The 17605-nt window shown below is 46.8% G+C and overlaps 1 protein-coding gene across 1 annotated transcript; it reads right to left on the reverse strand.

Moving 5' to 3' along the window:
• Nucleotides 1-250: 250 nt before the first annotated feature.
• LOC148815457 (uncharacterized) lies at nt 251-8163 on the reverse strand. Its single transcript, XM_088905106.1, has 12 exons — nt 8149-8163; nt 7710-7832; nt 7473-7598; nt 6983-7105; nt 6479-6627; nt 6184-6304; nt 5323-5511; nt 4939-5088; nt 4562-4633; nt 3184-3291; nt 2955-3074; nt 251-268 (listed from the first exon to the last, which is right to left on the reverse strand). The coding sequence occupies exons 1-12, from the start codon at nt 8161-8163 to the stop codon at nt 251-253; spliced, it is 1314 nt and encodes a 437-aa protein (XP_088761232.1).
• Between the last annotated feature and the right edge of the window lie 9442 nt (nt 8164-17605).

Genomic DNA, 17605 nt, shown 5'->3' on the forward strand with positions numbered 1-17605 from the left:
GTTCACAGTTGTACAATTAAGAAATAAAGATTCTTTATCCCAATTAGGACTTTATCCCAATATCTTCTATTTAGGACTTCATAAAGTTCTTAAGTAGGACTCAGACTATTCTCTTGATTGTGGCACATCTCATTTTGTTTTTTTGTAGCAGCTAGACACAAGGACATTTGTTTTCTGAATTTAATTATTACGTAGTGTTTCATCCAGACGTGCTAATCTTCCTTTCAATTATGTTGTCCTGCAGGTCCCATTAATCACAGCATCCTAGCTGTGACACAAAGGGACAAAGACAAAAGACACATATTTACAATCCTTTAGAATTCTGTGAGTGGCATTTATTAATTCGACATTTCTAAAATATTTTTAATTTTTTAAAGGGAACAGGAAGCACATGCCTGTCCAAACACAAAGTGTAGTTTTTAAATACAGTAGCTGCGTGAGCAAAATACACTGACACACAAGCAACACTTCAGAAGCCCACACACGTAACATATGACACACATGAACGTTAACAATTGGCATTATTAACGTTCATGATACAGTTTTGTTTAGATCAAGCTAAGTAAAGTTAAAACGAGTAAGGAAAGATACCGAGTTAAAGAAATCCCTGAAGTAATATCCACAGATATCCATACATGCAGTTCATCTAGATTGCTGGGATTGGCTCTGGCAGAACATGACCCTGTACTGGATAATGCACTTAGAAAATATATGGCTGGATGTGTCATTGAAAAAATGTTCCAATTCAAATAAAATGCAGAAGATATTCTCTTCAAAATTTGAATAGTTAACAAATAAAGATAAATTCAAATATCACTGAATCCTGCATTTGTGATACAGTAGTGATTCCAATTTTATTCTGCAGGTTTGCTTTTAACTGTAATTAGTACATATTACCTGTACAAAATGGGCTGTAAAATGCAAATTCCTCGTACTTTTCAATGTTTCTGTATTTGCGTTACATAAAATAATACAACAATGGCCTTTTAATGCATGAAGTTACTCATTCTAAACTTTTTAAACTTTCAAAAGACCGGTAGACAGGTAAACATTATTTGAATTTCCTATTTATTTATAAAGTATAAAAGAGAAATTTTTAAAAATATTGACACAGCTATGAAGTACTATGAAATGCCAGTTAAAGCTCTTTAAGAAAAGACAATCCCCACAAGTGACTAAACAGTATGTGATCTGAGTGACTGCTGAGAAGGAATTCCCACAGTATGAACTGTGCAAAAACAAAAAGCTAAGCTTTCTCAAACTGCAGATAGCTAATAGATCACAAATAGGGGTCTTTTAAATATCATTGGTTTGAAAGACAACAAAACTGCAGGAGCATCGATAAAGAGATGTCCAGTACACACACAGAGCCTCTGATTTTAACAGTTTAGTTTACAAAACTGAGAAACAAACATGAGATATGAGATGACATCAATGTTCTAGTTTGGTGACAAGGATCAAAAGAATAGGTGAAACAGCCTGTAAAGGCAAATTAACTTAGTTTGCAAAGGACCAGAGGCTTCTTTCTATCATTACGTATATAAACTGATCATTTTCAACAGAACAAACACAAGACACCGTGTTTTCACCATAAACACTTACAGTTTTCAGATGCAAATAAACCTTGGGCTAGTTACATCGGCCCAACACTACAGGGGGGCTTCATCCGTGTTATTGCTATTTTTATTAATATATATAAAATTATATTTAAAATTAATAATAATATATGATATATAAAATTAATAATAATGTCAAATGGTAAGTATATGTTACTTCTTGTATTTTATTAGGAGAGACAGAGTCTTAATGTTAACACATCTTGCGTGTTCCCTGGAGCTGAACCTGGGTCACTGGTGTGGCAAGACCTCCACCACTGAGCTGCAGCGTCGTCCTGCTTGAACAAGCAGCTACACTTAAAACTAAATGTCTGTCATCTTCCAGGACACTGCAAATAAGCATTAGATACAGCACAATAAATAAATATGTACTGTATAAAGATCACACAATTAAAATTAGTGATGCTATAAATGCTTACAGAAAAAGTGAAATAAAAAAACAAATTCCATTTTATTTCAAAGTCTTTTGAAACGAATCTACAGTATATGAATATACCGAATGGATCAAAACATTTTCTCGCATTTATTGTGGTGTTGTTGTAAGGAAAGAGTGATTGCCTCAAAATGATTGCCTTTACGGTCTAGTACACTTCTGTAAGACATTCAAGTCACTACTGGCCTCTGTTCTGTTTTTTATTTGCCTTAAAATAACATAATATATAACATAATACATTTAATTATATGTATAATATATTTTACAATCAAAACCCAAACTAAAATTGTTTTCTAATTACTATTTATACACAGTTACTAATAATTCTGTAGTTAATTAAAAAAATATAGTTATTGTACAGTATACTACGCCAAGCACAGGAAAGCACTTAAAGACAATATACATTTCATTTTTATGATAAAAATAAGATTTGCTGTGTGCTAGATACCTGGCACATTGAGGATTCACTGCGTCACTTGGCAGTCTAACAGAGCATTCCGAGTGGCTGTATCTGTAAGTGCTGATTATTAAAGGTAACATTTTGTGCAGGTGGCAGAAGAGTTTCAAAGGTTACTGTCCATCAATTAATTTCATGCTTTCTAATGGATTAAAAGAGATGTACTCACAAGCCTGCTTCTTTATAATGAACTGCAGATGCTGGGCATACCTGGAAATTGTGACTATTTTGTGATGTATATTGGAGGCTTTACAAGTTACTGTGTACATCTGACTTTCATTGTGGTTTGAAATATACTCATCAATGCTGATAATTTCTAAAAATAAATAAAATAAAAATAAAAAAAGCATTGCAGTTCCCCTTCACATGGAGATTTCTGGTTTTCATGGCTGTCGTCAACAGCAGGAAGCCCTGAGTCTGTGTGAGGAGTGGGAACAGATCACCTCACCTCTCTCTCCACAGGATTCTCAAACCCTGCTTCTTTCACACTGTCCTGAAACGCTTGTTTCACAGTCTCCTGCTGAGAGAGGTGCTGGGCAGCCGCACTGACACACTGGTACAGGAAGGCCTGTGACACCAGAGAAGAGGACAGTGAGCACTGAGCTCAGGAGCTCAGACAGAACACTGAACCAGGGCACACAGAACCCAGAATGGGCTCAGCCTTCTGTCAGACTCACCTTCTCCTCAGAGGTGGAGCTGAGAGCGCAGAGCACTCTGACTGTGTCCTGAGTGAGCCTACAGGCCCACACCTCATCCACCACTGCGCTCAGTGTGTTAGAGAGGAGCTGCAGACACACAGGGGAGGCAATCAGGTCCACAGCAGAATGAGCAAAGCCTCACCTCAAAGCCTGACCGAGCCTCAGCACATCCCTGCCTAGTCCAGTAGACAGCCATGACTCTTGAATCTGCAGTGAAAAAAGAAGCTCAGAAGGTGAGATGTTTTCTTTGCTTCATACTTGAGCTCTGAGCAAGTCAGTAAAATTGGAACGTGCTCCTGACCGCCAAATGTTACGTCACAATCCTGCTGCCCTACGTGACACATGCGCATAATCAGTGATTATAATCATTAATATTATTAATTTATTGAAAGTTATTATACAACTTAGTATTCTTCCTGCTCTCCCCACAAGCAAATGGTTCTCTTATTTCCCGTGTCAATTGGAAAGTGTGTGAAGACACAGAGCAGCGCTTCTTATGACATGACCTCAGACATGCGTCTCCCCATGATCACTTCAGACTGCGGCTTCCTCCCACTTTCCACAGACCTGCTACCTTGTCTTTCACACAACACCATAACCGTGGCTTTTCCTGATCATAAAAATCTCCAACCAAACCAATCTAAGACAATTCATGTTCATTTGCTGCACCAATTGTATGAAAGAATGATCTAGATTTGCAGCAGACAGATCTGTCTGCTATACTGTGCATTATAATGTTCCTACTTGATTCCCTCACACACAGACCTCGTGCTCTCAACAATCTGTAAAAGCACATCGCACTTTCAGAGCAGATCGACTCCCAGCACACTGCAGCAGTGGGCCAGGAGAGCCAGAGACCTGCCGCTGTGCCGCAGGAGGTCAGCGGACTGATGGGTGGACAGACTCGCCGGTTTGGGCTGAAGCTGAATCTCCAGAGCTCTCCTGCGCCCCTCTGTCTCTCAAGTGTTATTCTCTCTCCTGCACTTCACTGCTCTGTATTCTGTACTTCTGTGTGAAACAGCTTGTTTCCAGCTCCTACTGTCTGAACACTTTCAGACTGAAAACAGGAAAGCGCTTCATACACTTCAGTGTTGGTTCAGCACCATTCATTCATTCTGGAATGAAAACCAGCTTCTGTACACGTTGTGTAATTTATTTAAACACAAATGTGTGTCTGGAGGAGAGAGAGAAGTGTGCTGTCCGGTCCAGAGTGAGCTTGGGCGCCCAGGTGTCTCTGCAGTGGCTGGGGAGGGGTGCCCCGACTCCAGAGTGCTGCTCAGGGCCGGGTGAAGAGCCCCATGGCTTCAGCAGCCCTCTCCCGCACCCCAGAAGCCAGCCCAAGGAGAACCTCACTCACCAGGATCCTGCACATCTCCTTCATGGACAGCACACATTCCAGGGTGAAGTGCTGTAGGACTGTCCAGCAGGCCTGGGGAAATCCACATCGTCAAAACCAGTTTATCTTCACACAGAGCCCAAATTAAACAGAAACTACACAAATGTCACAAAATAGCAGCCAGCCCTGAAACCCTTTGACACATCCTTGATAGTAACCCTCTGAATGTTTAGATTTCCAGGCTACAAGTTCATAGTGACTGTAGGGTTGTTTTTCTTCACCGATTACAAAGCTAGTCAAACACTGGATAGGTGACAAGTATCATTATCAAAGAAGGATGTGAGAAGACCCACAGTCCCACAGGCTGAGCCCAGCCAGCAGCAGCTCTGTGTCTTTACCTGGATGGCCTCTGGGCTGGGGTCAGTCAGGTTCAGCAGCACGCTGACCAGGGAGCTGTGGACCTCTTTGTTGAGCCGGGCTTTGTCAGAGCCCAGCCTGACCAGCTGCCCCAGCAGAACCACTGTGGCTTTGTGGACCTCCGGGCTCTCCTGTAACACAGACACAGGACAAGAGGGAAACTTTACACACAGACACGCACAAACTGTGACCACTTATTTTCTCCTCTCAGGGCTGGAGTCTGAGCCCACTGTCACTGTAGCTCAAAGGGCAAACACTGTAATCATGGATATCCAATTGATTACAATTAAAAATGTTATATTTAAATTTCATACACAAAAACAAATGACACAATATTTGAATAAAGAACATCCTAAAAAACTTACACTTTCCAAGCAGGGCCTGGCTCTACAGTACACAAAGGGCACCAGTGCTTTGGCTTGACTCTTGTCCGCGATGGACAGGACAGTGATCGAGCCCAGTAGAGCCCGCAGAACAACTGGCTCAGCTGGGGTCTCCTGCTCTGTCAGGGCTGAGCTCTGAGCTGCCAGCTGCTCCTCTGTGTGTCTGTGGATCTGAAGACAGGAGGACACCAGTCGGCCTTCATTCCAAGTACTGCTGGGACAAGGGTTACACTGAGGGAGGGTCATGCTGGTCGCTGCTGGTCAGCAGAAGGGACAGCTAAAACTGACGTGCTAGCCAGCCACATCTGCAGATAATTGTCCACCACGCCCGCCTCAGGGGGTTCAAGCTACACAAGCCCTTGGTCTGTCAGCGCTCAGGAACTCGGTCCTAAACTCTCGAGCTTCTCCCTGACTTCCGAGTTTGCTCCTCGGATACTGGCCCCTAGCTTCACCCTGTCTTTGTTGTCTAGATTACCCTCTTGTGCTTGTGTGCTGTGTCTGTCTGTTTACAGACTGTGCTTATTACCATCAGCTCTGAGTTTGGAGTTGGCTGTGTGCTGAGCCTCTGTGTTCACCCAGCTTTGATCTGGCCTGTTCTGGATGTGGTTTTGGGCTGCTGGTCTGCACCACGCTTTTCTGTGCTCGCCAGCCTGTCCCTGTGCTGCAAACAGGGACCTGTTTGCTCACACAGCAGCTTGCCTGCTTGCTGGTGTCTCTCTGCGTGCTATTGGGCTGCGACATATTACAGGGAGACAGTACCTCCGTGCTGTAGCTGTCAGCTGTCTGACTATCTGTCCTCTGCTCAGTTAGAAACACCAGCAGATGGGCTCTATAGTCACTTACATCCAGTTCTGGATCATCCACCTTCATGTCCATCATCAGGCCGAGATGATCAGCCAGGTGCTTCACGGTCTCCGAGACCACCTGGCTCGTACTGAGGACCTGCCACAGCTCCGGGAGTGAGCTGCAAAACACACCCCCGAGTCAGCCTCACACCCCCCAGCTGTGAGTGCAGGGCTCTGCATTCAAACCCATTCTCAGAGCTAAAATACAAAAACACTGACGCCACAACACAGTGCCGTTGTTGTGATGCTTTTATCATTGCAAAGAGCCTCTCACTGTTAGAATTGTGCTCTACCTCTCAGAGGGAGATGTGAGGGTCACTAGGGACTGGATGGTCTGTCTGAGGTCCTGTGAAGCCAGATATAATATCCCCTCCCTCAAGCTCTCTTTCAAGCTGTCATCCAGAGTGTAACTACTGCCGAAGAATTGCAGAAGGTCAAGAGCCTACAGGAAACAAGAACAGCAGGTCAATCTCAGACAGATCACATGAGCTCTGTTACACTGACTGTTGAAGTTGTCCACTACTGCCCCTTTGTTGCAGTTCTCAGTGCTGTCTTCAGAGACAGGACACAGGATCATGTCACTAAGTGTGAACAAAGGAGTCATTTTTCTGAATACTTCTGGAACAGTGTTTCCCAAAAGCTAAAAACACAACTCTATTGATCAATAGCAAAACAGTTTCCCTTCCAATCACTTCTCACAAACTATCTGTTCTCCGATTCACAGTGACAGGATACAGCTTGTCCAGAGCATCCGTGTGGGAAAACAGCAGACAGGTGGCTACGTCAGACACACTGACCATCACTGTCGCCAGGAGCTTGGCCTTGGCAGGGAAGCTGGGAGCTCTGGTGGGACTGGCGCTGCGCACTGCCTGTGCAATCATGCCTACACTGCGGCACAGGCTCAGTCTGACACTGGGCTCCTGCAGGGGGACACACAGCAGCTCACTCACTGACAGCCCAGACGCCACCTCACCACCTCACCTCCACCAGCCCTGGGCTGTGATGGACACTCACAGCCTGGACAGCCACGGACACTGTATCCCTGTGTCCTCCTCCCGATAACAATCCCATCAGGTTCAAGTATAATTAACAATTTCTACCCAGACACTGCAGGAAAGTAGCAGAACAAATAAGGAAGAACTTTTGCCTGAGGGTTGTTACAAATACCTCCCTGCGTTACAGACGCACATTACAGAATGTAGCAGTGGTTGAATACACTCTTCAGACAGGAGCTGTGAGGTTCACTCTGTCAGATCTCTTGTTCATAAAGGAGGACATGTTGCCTACCTTAGTGGTGACATGGGGTCTCAGTCTCTCCATAAAGTCAGTGTCCATTCTCTGCAGTAGATCCTCTGCAGGTGCTTTAAGTGCAACGTGCCCATAGCACAGAATCAGGGCACAGGTGAAATCACTCTGTAGTAACAAGCATGACAATCCACATCAAGGTGCTGAAACTTGTACGTAGAAGCTGACATTAAGAGCAGCTTCTGTTTGTCTGTCAGGACTCTGATGCAGTACACCTACCCCAGAGCCCTGCTCATTGCAGGGGAAGGCTGGGTCAGTCAGCTGGGTCTCCAGTCTCTTCAGCACAGACAGCACCACATCCAGGTGCACACTGGCACACAGCGCCATCAGCACTCCCAGATCCTGGGACACCAGACAGGCACCAGAGCACTCTTATAACACCCACAAGGGCATCATGCACACTCTCTCATGGACTGCTGTTCTAATGCCATGATAAAATGAGCCGAGTCATCAATATCCGTTCAACTGAATGAATAAGGGCTTCAGCAGTCAGATACACGGCACTTCAGTGTTGCCATGAGCTGTGGAGAGGGGTAGATCACAGCACTGAGCTGCTGTCATTGATGAGGCTCCTGAGGGCTTCACCCCTCAGACAGACACTCTTACTGACTACTTTAACATCTTTCTGTCCAGGTGAGCGGGCTGCTGCCCCCATTACCTGGACGTGCACCATGGTCAGCAGCTGCTCCAGCTGGGATTCCAGCACTGGTCTGGCATTCGGCACTGCTGTCTCCACAAGCACATTCAGACTCTGAAAGAAGAGCACGTTGGAGTCAATCTGGAGAGGCACTGCTGCTTCATCAAGAGGCCTCACTCTCTCACTGTATGCAATAACACATTAGCATTAGGATTTTGGTAGTTTGATCACACAGAAAAATCTGACAGAGCAGGATAACGCCTCCCCTGGACTCTACTCCTGGCAGATCCACCTTGTTCACACCCTTCCACAATCACATGGGGCACCACAGACCATAATCCTCTTCTGCACTGGGTCTCACCAGCACATCACTGGAGCTAGTGGACAAAGGGACACTGGGAAAGTGCTACTAGTGATTGTTTGAATCAAAATCCATTTTCTAAAAGAAACGGCCCTCGCAATCCACAACCTGTACACCTAAAGGCCCATCATCGGTCACAGGCCTACCTTGTTGATTCTGGAGTAGCTGACGTCCAGCTCAGCTGCATACAGTGGCTGGAAGGCCTGTAAAACTGCTGGCAGCTCACACTGAAACTTCTCCTCAGGGAGCAGGCAGCACATAGCTGCCAGGGCCAAGACAATGGCCGCCGTCACCTTCAGACAGAGCAAAACACAAACACCATCATCCTCAAGGAAAGGATTCAGTCACAGGAAAGCAAACTTGTCTAAAACCACAGACAGTTAAAACAGCTTTGAGCAATGAATAAAACCTGCTTCATAAGTGCACCCTATTCAGCTTTGCTTACTGTGATCTGAACCCTGGACCTTGATACCCTTCCCTAATGCCTGCATGGACACATCTTTTCTTTGCATTCAAGTCCATTCTTTTCTCCAGAACATCTGAGAATTCAGGATAATTAATAAGATGTCATATCTTGGAGCACACTGGGCTCCTGATTAGAGTGCGTTTGCAACGAGTATGTCAGGAGGTGTGTAGGGAGCTCCTTCATGTTACCTGGGGGCTCTCGAGGAATCCCAGGATGACTGGCAGTGTCCCCTTGGTGTTCCTCTGCAGGAGGGAGAGCAGCTCTTCTACCAGGTTCTTCCCAGATTCCTCATCAGCGCTGCTCATTCCCTCCAGAACAGCCAGGACCTCATCTACATCAGACACACAGACAGGGGAAACACTGGTGTCGCCACAGCACAGACTACTAGGGAAAAAACACTGAAACCGACCTGTTGTCTGAGGGACCTAAAACCCTACTGACACATGTCTGAGAATTATAGAGATCAAAATGATTATTGATGCACAGCCCATAAAAGCTGGGACTCTTTCACCCCGGACAGTTTTCCAGTAGAGAGGAATACAGATCTGCTCTAAGGGCAGGAGGCTTCAGAGTGCAGGGTTTTGTTTTCGTGGTCCTGAATAACAGCTGCAGCCACTGGGACTTCTTAACCCTTTAGAGCCCACAAAGAGAGCTGCTCTCTGGGTCACATCAGTCCTGTTAGCAGCTGCTCCTCAGCAAACAGAGGATCTCAGTGTTGAAGAAGAATCAGGGCAGCAGCTCTGCTCCCAGGTGGAGAACCTCCTTCTGCTGCTCTAAGGGGATTAGAGCCTCTAGTTCAGCTTCTCTCACACCCAGTCAAAACGACTTGGAAAGATCTTCATAAATATACATTTGCTTTTCCCAAATTTACACTTAAATTTAAATGAAAGAATAATTGCAGTACATCACTCAGACACAGCTCATTTTATAACCATTGTGAATTACTCATTTTCAACACTTTCAATAGTTTCATACCTTACATGGATGTTAGTCTTCTTACAAATACTCTCATACTAAATTATTTTATTTAAATCTTATTATTTTAGCTTATATCTTTTAGTTATTTGTGCTCAAATCATCATTTAGTTGAAAAGATGAAGAGACTGCTGTTGCTTTCCCTGCCTCGAGCTGAGGAGACCTGCAGGGTGACAGTGAGGAGCCCCTCAGGTCAGTCAGAACTGAGCCCAGGGATGGGGTCCCAGTGGAGATGGAAGCCAGGAGTCAGTGTGTGGGGGGACTGGCTTCAGGGGGCACTGGTCTAGATCCAGCTGTGTCATACCTGGCCCGGGGCACTGGCAGCCTGTGCGCTGCACACAGGAGGAGAACCACTTCACCCTGCTGGGCTCACAGCTGCACTCCTTCGGGCTCATCTTGGACCTGTCAGTCAGCCAGTAGAACAGCACAGTGAAGCAGGGAGCTGGGCGGCGCTTCTCACACACTGGGAGTCAAGGTACTGCTGACAGGCCAGCAGCAGACCCACTAGACACCACAGAACTCTCTCTAACCAGCTGGTCCTACTGGAATACAACCCATCAGGCTGAAGGGCAGACACGGGATATTGAGAACACAAGCAAATTCTTCACATCAGTGAAAGCAGAGACAGGAACAGAAGCAGCAATGAATTCCTGTTCAGATCTGCACTTTGGGCTTTAATAAAACTCCAGCGGGTTAAGAGCTTTTAACCCCCTCTCACTGAACACCGTGTTAACACAATAACAGCTCGATCTGCCCAGGAGAAACAGGTCAAGAACAATCGGATCCGCGATACCGAGCCTCGGCAGGTCCCTACCTAGTCCGTAAACCACCAGGATCTTCAGTGAAAAGACAGAAGATTGACAAACCGTGTCGAGCTCAAGTCTTTTCTTCGCTATGGGCATCAGCGCTGAGCGACTCAGCAGCACCGGAGCGCTTTCCCGGACCGGAATTGTTGCGTCACAATCCCGATGTGTCGACGTCACGCTCACGTTTAATAAGTCATTATAATTACTATATTTAATTATAAATTACAATTTTATATGCTTGCTTATTTTTCCCAACTCTATCAACAGAAGTACTGATTGTCTGATTTCCAAAGCGTCTGTCAGCCGGAAAGTTTCAGAAAACAGAGCGGAACGTCTTGCTCACGATATGACGTCAGACACCACTTCCTCCCTCCATCCAGACTCGCCTCTCCCTCCTCTCTCACACGACTCGCTCATCAGGGCTTTTACTGTCACTCCAGTCTCCTGCCAGACCTCTCCCAGACACAGCCTGCTCATTAGTCCTCCTGTGATCTAGACTCGCCCTGCAGATCTGCTCTCCGGCTCCTCCTCATGTTCACTCCGCTCGCTCACGCACAGACCTTGAGCTCTAAACAGTCCGCAACAACACATCTGGTCTTGAAGCAGCTCGTCTTGCAGCGCCCTGCAGCAGTGCCACGGTGTGTGAAGCCCTGCGGCCGGGAGCATCAGAGACCCGTCGCTGGGCCGCAGGAGGTCCGAGACTGACGGTCCTGCAGACCCGCTGGTTCGGGGCAGCTGGAGCCCCTGATCTCTCTCCCTGCGCCCCTCTTCCTCTGAGGAGGCGCTCTCTCTCTCCCCGCCTGTCCCTGGCGCTGTGAGGCAGAGAGCCGCGCCTCAGGAGCCCCACACGCCTCCACAGGGATCAGCCGCAGGGAGACGATCGCTCCTCCGACACACAGCCGCTCACAAATAACGGCTGCGCTCCTCTCGCGCCCTCAGCGGAGCGGGCAGCCGCGAGCCGGAGCCGGAGGAGGCGGAGACGCCGAGAGCTCGGAGCTGCGACTGAGCCAATCAGAAGCCGCGATCAGCAGGGGGCGGGGCCTAAATGAAAAACAAGATACAGTAGGAATATTTTATATTATTGTAACGCAACGGGGGCTCAGGCGGGCGCCCTTGCCACATTAGGTCGGCCCCGCACCGTTCGGGGCTTGAATCCGGGACTCCCACGTCACTCAGCAGGGACCCAGCCCGGTGAGCCAAAGAGAGATCTCTCTACAGCCCAGGGGCTGTAGTCCTGCTATCACAGGGAAGGGCGGTGACATCACCTGCTCTGGTACGCCGGCTCTTACACAGTGCCTGTCGGCCGTAAGCGTTACATTATTAATATAATAATAAAACAGTTGCCTATGAAAATGCTTGTCAGATACACCTCAGTTCAGCTGGAGCCATTTCTGTTTCCTGTCTTCATGATAACTTGTCCAAGACTTTCTGGATGAAATGAAAAAAACAGAAGATTAAACGGTTTTTTTCCTCATTTGACTGAAACCCAAAATGGCTGGAGGTTTAACAGCAGGATATGCAACATGTGTTTCTTCCAAGTGGTCATTTTCCTTCTGCTTCTACTGTAAAACCAACTGAACTCTGGGAATTTTCCTTTTCAGTACATTCATTTCACCAGAAGAGTAGGATGAAAAAGCAGCTGCACATAAAATGAGCATTTCTGTCAGAACTCGTCAGTTTCATCTACTGCTGAACAGGCAAAGTAAGCTTTCCTGCAGGCAGTCACTTTCAAGATTCAAGATGTTTTATTGGCCATATACAACAAGTGTGTTGGAATGCCTACTCGTTCAGCTGTACCCAGTAACAGTGGAGGAAAAAGAAATAACAAACAGACATGGACAATACGTTTAGAAACTAGACGTTATAACACAGCCAAGACAGGACATAGTGCAAACAGTGCAGTACCTTAAAGTGCAGGTGCTAATTTGAGCTGTTTATGATGCGGACTGCCCTTGGGAAGAAATTGTTTTTGAATCTACTGGTCAGTGTTCTGACACTGCGATACCTCCTACCAGAACCCAGGGGTGAAACCAGATTGTGGCCAGTTTAGGTCCCAGTTTCTGTGAGACACCCCCAGACTGTCCTGATCTGAGTCTCCTGTGGGACGGGTGGTGACTCGAGTTTGGCAGCAGAGCAGCTGTGTGCTGGGCTGATTCCTTACCTTGGCCTCGGTCTGGCTCAAAGCCCTCAAGCCCAGAACAGACACACTGACGGTCACACGCAGCTGGAGAACCGCAAATACTATCAGACCGATATCCGGTCCCTGCAAAAGCATCTGGAGACAAAGCAAAGGAGACCGTGAGTGAAGCTGAGGCCAGCCTCACACACTGTGAGCTGCAGGTGAGGCTCTCCAGGCCTGCTTCTGGTGAGCCCTGCTGTAGCTCAGCCCCAGTCCTGCTCCTGGATACCCAGGGCGTCGGTGAGGTTTCCAGGGGTCTTCGAAGCAGCAGCTCCTGAAGAGCTGGAAGAAGCTGTAAAACTGGTCCAATTAAGCTAATAAAGAGCTAATTGAGGTCACTGAAAGTCCAGCTGGACTGGAAAGTCCACACAGGACTGGGGACCCTGGTCACAGGCTTTCATTCCTGCTGAGCTCTTAGTGTATCGATGGAGCCGTTTGCTGAGCTGATCAGCTGAGACTCCAAGTTAGCTCTTCGATCGAACATCTACAGCCCTTTAAGCACCTGAAAAGGGGAGTAAAACACCAAACGAAAGAAGAAAGACAGACAGAGAGAAGCAGCGAAAGGCAGGTGGATTTTGTCCTGATCAGTTTTGGGGACCAGATTCTGGCTGAGAAACTTGATCCTTTGTTATATCAATGTTGTAACAGAGCTTGCAGTTCCGTCATTTTAGGAATTTCTGATTATGGAAACGTCTGTCCATTTTCACTTCATCCAAATTAGGGTCACAGGGAGCTTGAACCTGTCCCAGCAAGCAAGACGCCTATCGGGATACACCCTGGACAGGACACTAGTCCACTGCAGGGCAGACTCACACAAAGACAAACACAGACACGCACATGCTCAAACACACTCACAGACACACACACAATCAAACATACACTCACAGACACACACAGACACGGACATGCTCAAACACACACTCACAGACACACATACACTCAAACACACACTCACAGACACACAAATACACGCACATGCTCACACACTCACACACACGGACACACTCACAGACATGGACACGCTCAAACACACACTCACAATCACACACACTCTCACACACACTCACAGACACATACATACACGCACACACTTAAACATGTCACAGAGAATTTTCCCAGAAGCCAATTAACCTACCTGTACATTTAAGGATTGTGGGGGTGGGGGGTGGGAATGGAGCACCTTGAGGAAACCCACACAAACACTGGGAGAACATGCAAACTCCACACAGACCACAGCTCCAGAGTTGAACCCTGGGCCCCAACACTGTGAGGCAACAAAGCTGTATTTAATTTAAAATCATTTAAGTATTTTGAACAGTAAAGGTGAATATACATCCACACCCACGCACACAGTACTACTGTAACTTGTATCTGTATCCAGGGAGCTGTGCTGCAGACAGTATTTACAGTCTTTCCTCACAGCTAACGAGACATGAGACACATTAATGTTTAGTGCACATGCCAGAAACAGATTCATGTCAATGATGGGCTCTTGAAACATCAATCTGAGCAATCTGGTATCAGATTTAATGACAATCCAATGTGTTTTATACAACCAAACTGACCTAATCATTGAATTAACAGCTCAAATTCCAGGGCTGGTTGACACAGGCCCGAGAGAGAGGAAACACTCTGGTGGAGAAGCTGTCCTCACCTCCAGATATAATGAACATCCTCAGCTGAGACACTGACTGTGTGGGTGTAGAAACTCTCACTGGCACTGATCGCAAGAGTGGGCGCGTTCCCCTTGGTGCCCCTGTTTGGCTGCTGTGTGTCTCTCAGGCTGGTCTCCAGTCCCTGGTGGCAGCACTGGGCCCCACCCTTCCTGTGAAGCGCTTGCTGAAAATGTGAGGCAGGTGAAAAGAGTTCTTCCCATTCACACAATTCTTATCATTTGTGGAGCAATAACACAGAGAGGGACAGGAGCTGTGCTGCACCAGATTCTTCTAGGAGGAAAACTCTCAGCCAAGGTATTGTACCAGTCAGAGGGACTGAACTGCTCGCCCTACTAGTTCCGTCATTCTCACCAGGATCTGCTCCTGGGGACTGCTCACCCACACGCTGCCTGACACTGTTCCACTGGGGCTGGGGGTCCTAACAATGTCAATGTAGTTTACAGGCATGTTCTTGCAGGTGAGAACCCCTCCATCACCTTATGCCTCAGGTCACCTGTGTCTTAAGCAAGACATCCCAGTGATTCTCTCAACGTTAGTGTACCAGTCCAGATTTAAAAGTGACAAGTGCCTGAGGTTTGATCTGGAGCTCATACAGTACTGTGCCACAGTCACGTGATTTACAGTCTGTCTTGGATCTCGATTTACTGATCTGTGTAGATCTCACAGATCTCGATTTACTGATCTGGCCTCACTTGTGAGTTTCGGTTCAGTGTTGTAGGGGTTCAGGCAGGTGTTCAGGCGAAGACCTTCAAGCTTGTGGTGGTGGAACTTCTGTTCCAGTGTGGGCTGACCATGAAAGACCTGCTTTGATACGATTGGAGACATAAGACTTCAAATCAGCTTTCTAGATGAAGTGAAAAACAACTGAGCACAACCTGGAGTGAATGGAACCTTTCTGAGCTTCTGTACTACCATTTATTTTAATGATGGTGCTCGTTATCAAATAAAACCAAAAAAAACATGAATAAAACATCTGATTCAGCATAATCATGTCCGATGTAATAAAGTTTCGGACGAGCCTGCCTTTCACTACAAACATGAATTGCCAGCGTGTTAAAACTGGAAAGGAAGTTACAGGAGTCTCTCAAGAAACTGTCCCAGTACATGGAAATGTTATTGTTGGAGTGTGGAACAAGCTGCCCAACAGTGGTGTCTTTCAGGAAACAGCTGGACATGACTCACCAGTCAGGACAGGGGTGAGTTCTTTACACAAAGTATTGTAGGAGTGTGGAACAAGCAACCCAGCCATGTTACTGAAACCTCTTTTAGGGAATGGAAGGATGCTGAACTGAAGTGTATTTGACATGCATTTTCACTGGCGCCTGTTTTATTATTGTGTGAATAATTAATCTAAAATATTCCAAATGTACTATTGTTTATCATTCAGGCCCCGCCCCCTGCTGATCGCGGCTTCTGATTGGCTGAGTCGCAGCTCCGAGCGCTCGGCGTCTCCGCCTCCTCCGGCTCTGGCTCGCGGCTGCCCGCTCCACTGAGGGCGCGAGAGGAGCGCAGCCGTTATTTGTGAGCGGCTGTGTGTCGGAGGAGCGATCGTCTCCCTGGGGCTGATCCCTGTGGAGGCGTGTGGGGCTCCTGAGGCGCGGCTCTCTGCCTCCTGTCACACTGCGGAGAAGAGCCGAGGGCAGACCTGCAGCCCCGCTCCGCGACGGGTCTCTGCTGCTCCCGGCCGCAGGTATTTCCCGCAGCAGTGTGTCAGCCTCACACACTGACAGCGAAGCTCTCAAGAGAGGTTTTGCCTTCAGACTCAGCGAGTCCGGGTTGCAGCGGCGATGTGCTTCAGTTCCCGCAAAGCACTCTGGGAGGGTTTGCTCTGGCCGCAGCAGTGACGTCACGGAGGAAGGAGAGTTCCGGCGTGTCTGCTCCTGAGAGGGTGTGCTGGCTCTCCTGAAGCGTGTGGAGTGGGGACTGATAACACACACAGTGAGAAGGAGGGGGCACAGACAGGGAAAGTGATCTTCTCTCTCTGTTAGGTAATGTCATGTCATTCAGATGCAGTGACAGCTGTCTTGTGCTTCCTCTCCTGGGTTGCTGTGGATTCAAGAGAATAATCTCTCTTCTCTTGTTGAGGTGGTCCTGTCATGCTGTAGTGTGAGAGAATCGTTGACAGTCCTCATAGCTGTGCAGTAATTTCAGGTGCCCAGTGTGGTGTGTGGGTGTGTTTGCTCACTCTGCTGTGGACCTGATTGCCTCCCCTGTGTGTCTGTAGCTGCTCTCTAACACACTGAGCGCAGTGGCAGATGAGGTGTGGGCCTGTAGGCTCACTCAGGACACAGTCAGAGTGCTCTGCGCTCTCAGCTCCACCTCTGAGGAGAAAGTGAGTCTGACAGAAGGCTGAGCTACATGAGAAGCTGGGACTTTTACTCTCTAAAAGTCTTATTCCTCACCTAGTGTTGTGACGTAGTGGACATAGCAGGTGTGTCTGTAATTTGCTGTGTATTAGATGTTGGAAAGTGTGTGTCTGTTCAGGCTAGGTTCATACGTGTGTGCTGTTGTATTGATGTGAGCTGTGAGCAGTGTTTGATTGTGCAGTAGAGGGGAGAGCCCCTTCAGGGTTCTGCGCTCTGTGCTCTACTTCAGTGTGTCGTCTCCACAGCTAGGGATAATCCCATCAGGCTGTTGAGGAGCTTATTCCCTGTCATTAGAATCGGACGCTTTTTTCTGTTAAAATCATTACAATAAGCCATGTACACGCCTCATGTCCCATGGGTAAGTGTTACCCTGGTTATTTTTTCCCATTAAAATAAACTAGACCACAGGTATAATTTGTTTATTTTTATTAACAAAATAAAATGTAGTGGGCTTATTGTTCAATTACCATAAAATAAACACTACTGACTAAAATAAATAAAATAATCACTTAAAATAAAATAAAGACTTTTTACTCATCAAACATGCATACAAAACCTTTATAAATATTAAATATACATTTGGCACATATATAGCAATAACATAAAAACAGCTAAAACAAAATAACAGGCTTGTCTTAATCACAACCCA

This window comes from Atractosteus spatula, chromosome 25, assembly GCF_055471065.1.
Source record: "Atractosteus spatula isolate fAtrSpa1 chromosome 25, fAtrSpa1.hap1, whole genome shotgun sequence".
Taxonomy (NCBI): domain Eukaryota; kingdom Metazoa; phylum Chordata; class Actinopteri; order Semionotiformes; family Lepisosteidae; genus Atractosteus; species Atractosteus spatula.

Bases quoted from the DNA above. Each gene is read 5' to 3' on its own strand.
- LOC148815457 (XM_088905106.1), bottom strand. The intron at 6,628-6,982 runs GTCAGTGTGTCT...TGTTTCCTGTAG, and splicing joins AGCTCCTGGCGACAGTGATG to GCTCTTGACCTTCTGCAATT. The intron at 3,075-3,183 runs GTGAGTCTGACA...CTGGTGTCACAG, and splicing joins GCTCCACCTCTGAGGAGAAG to GCCTTCCTGTACCAGTGTGT.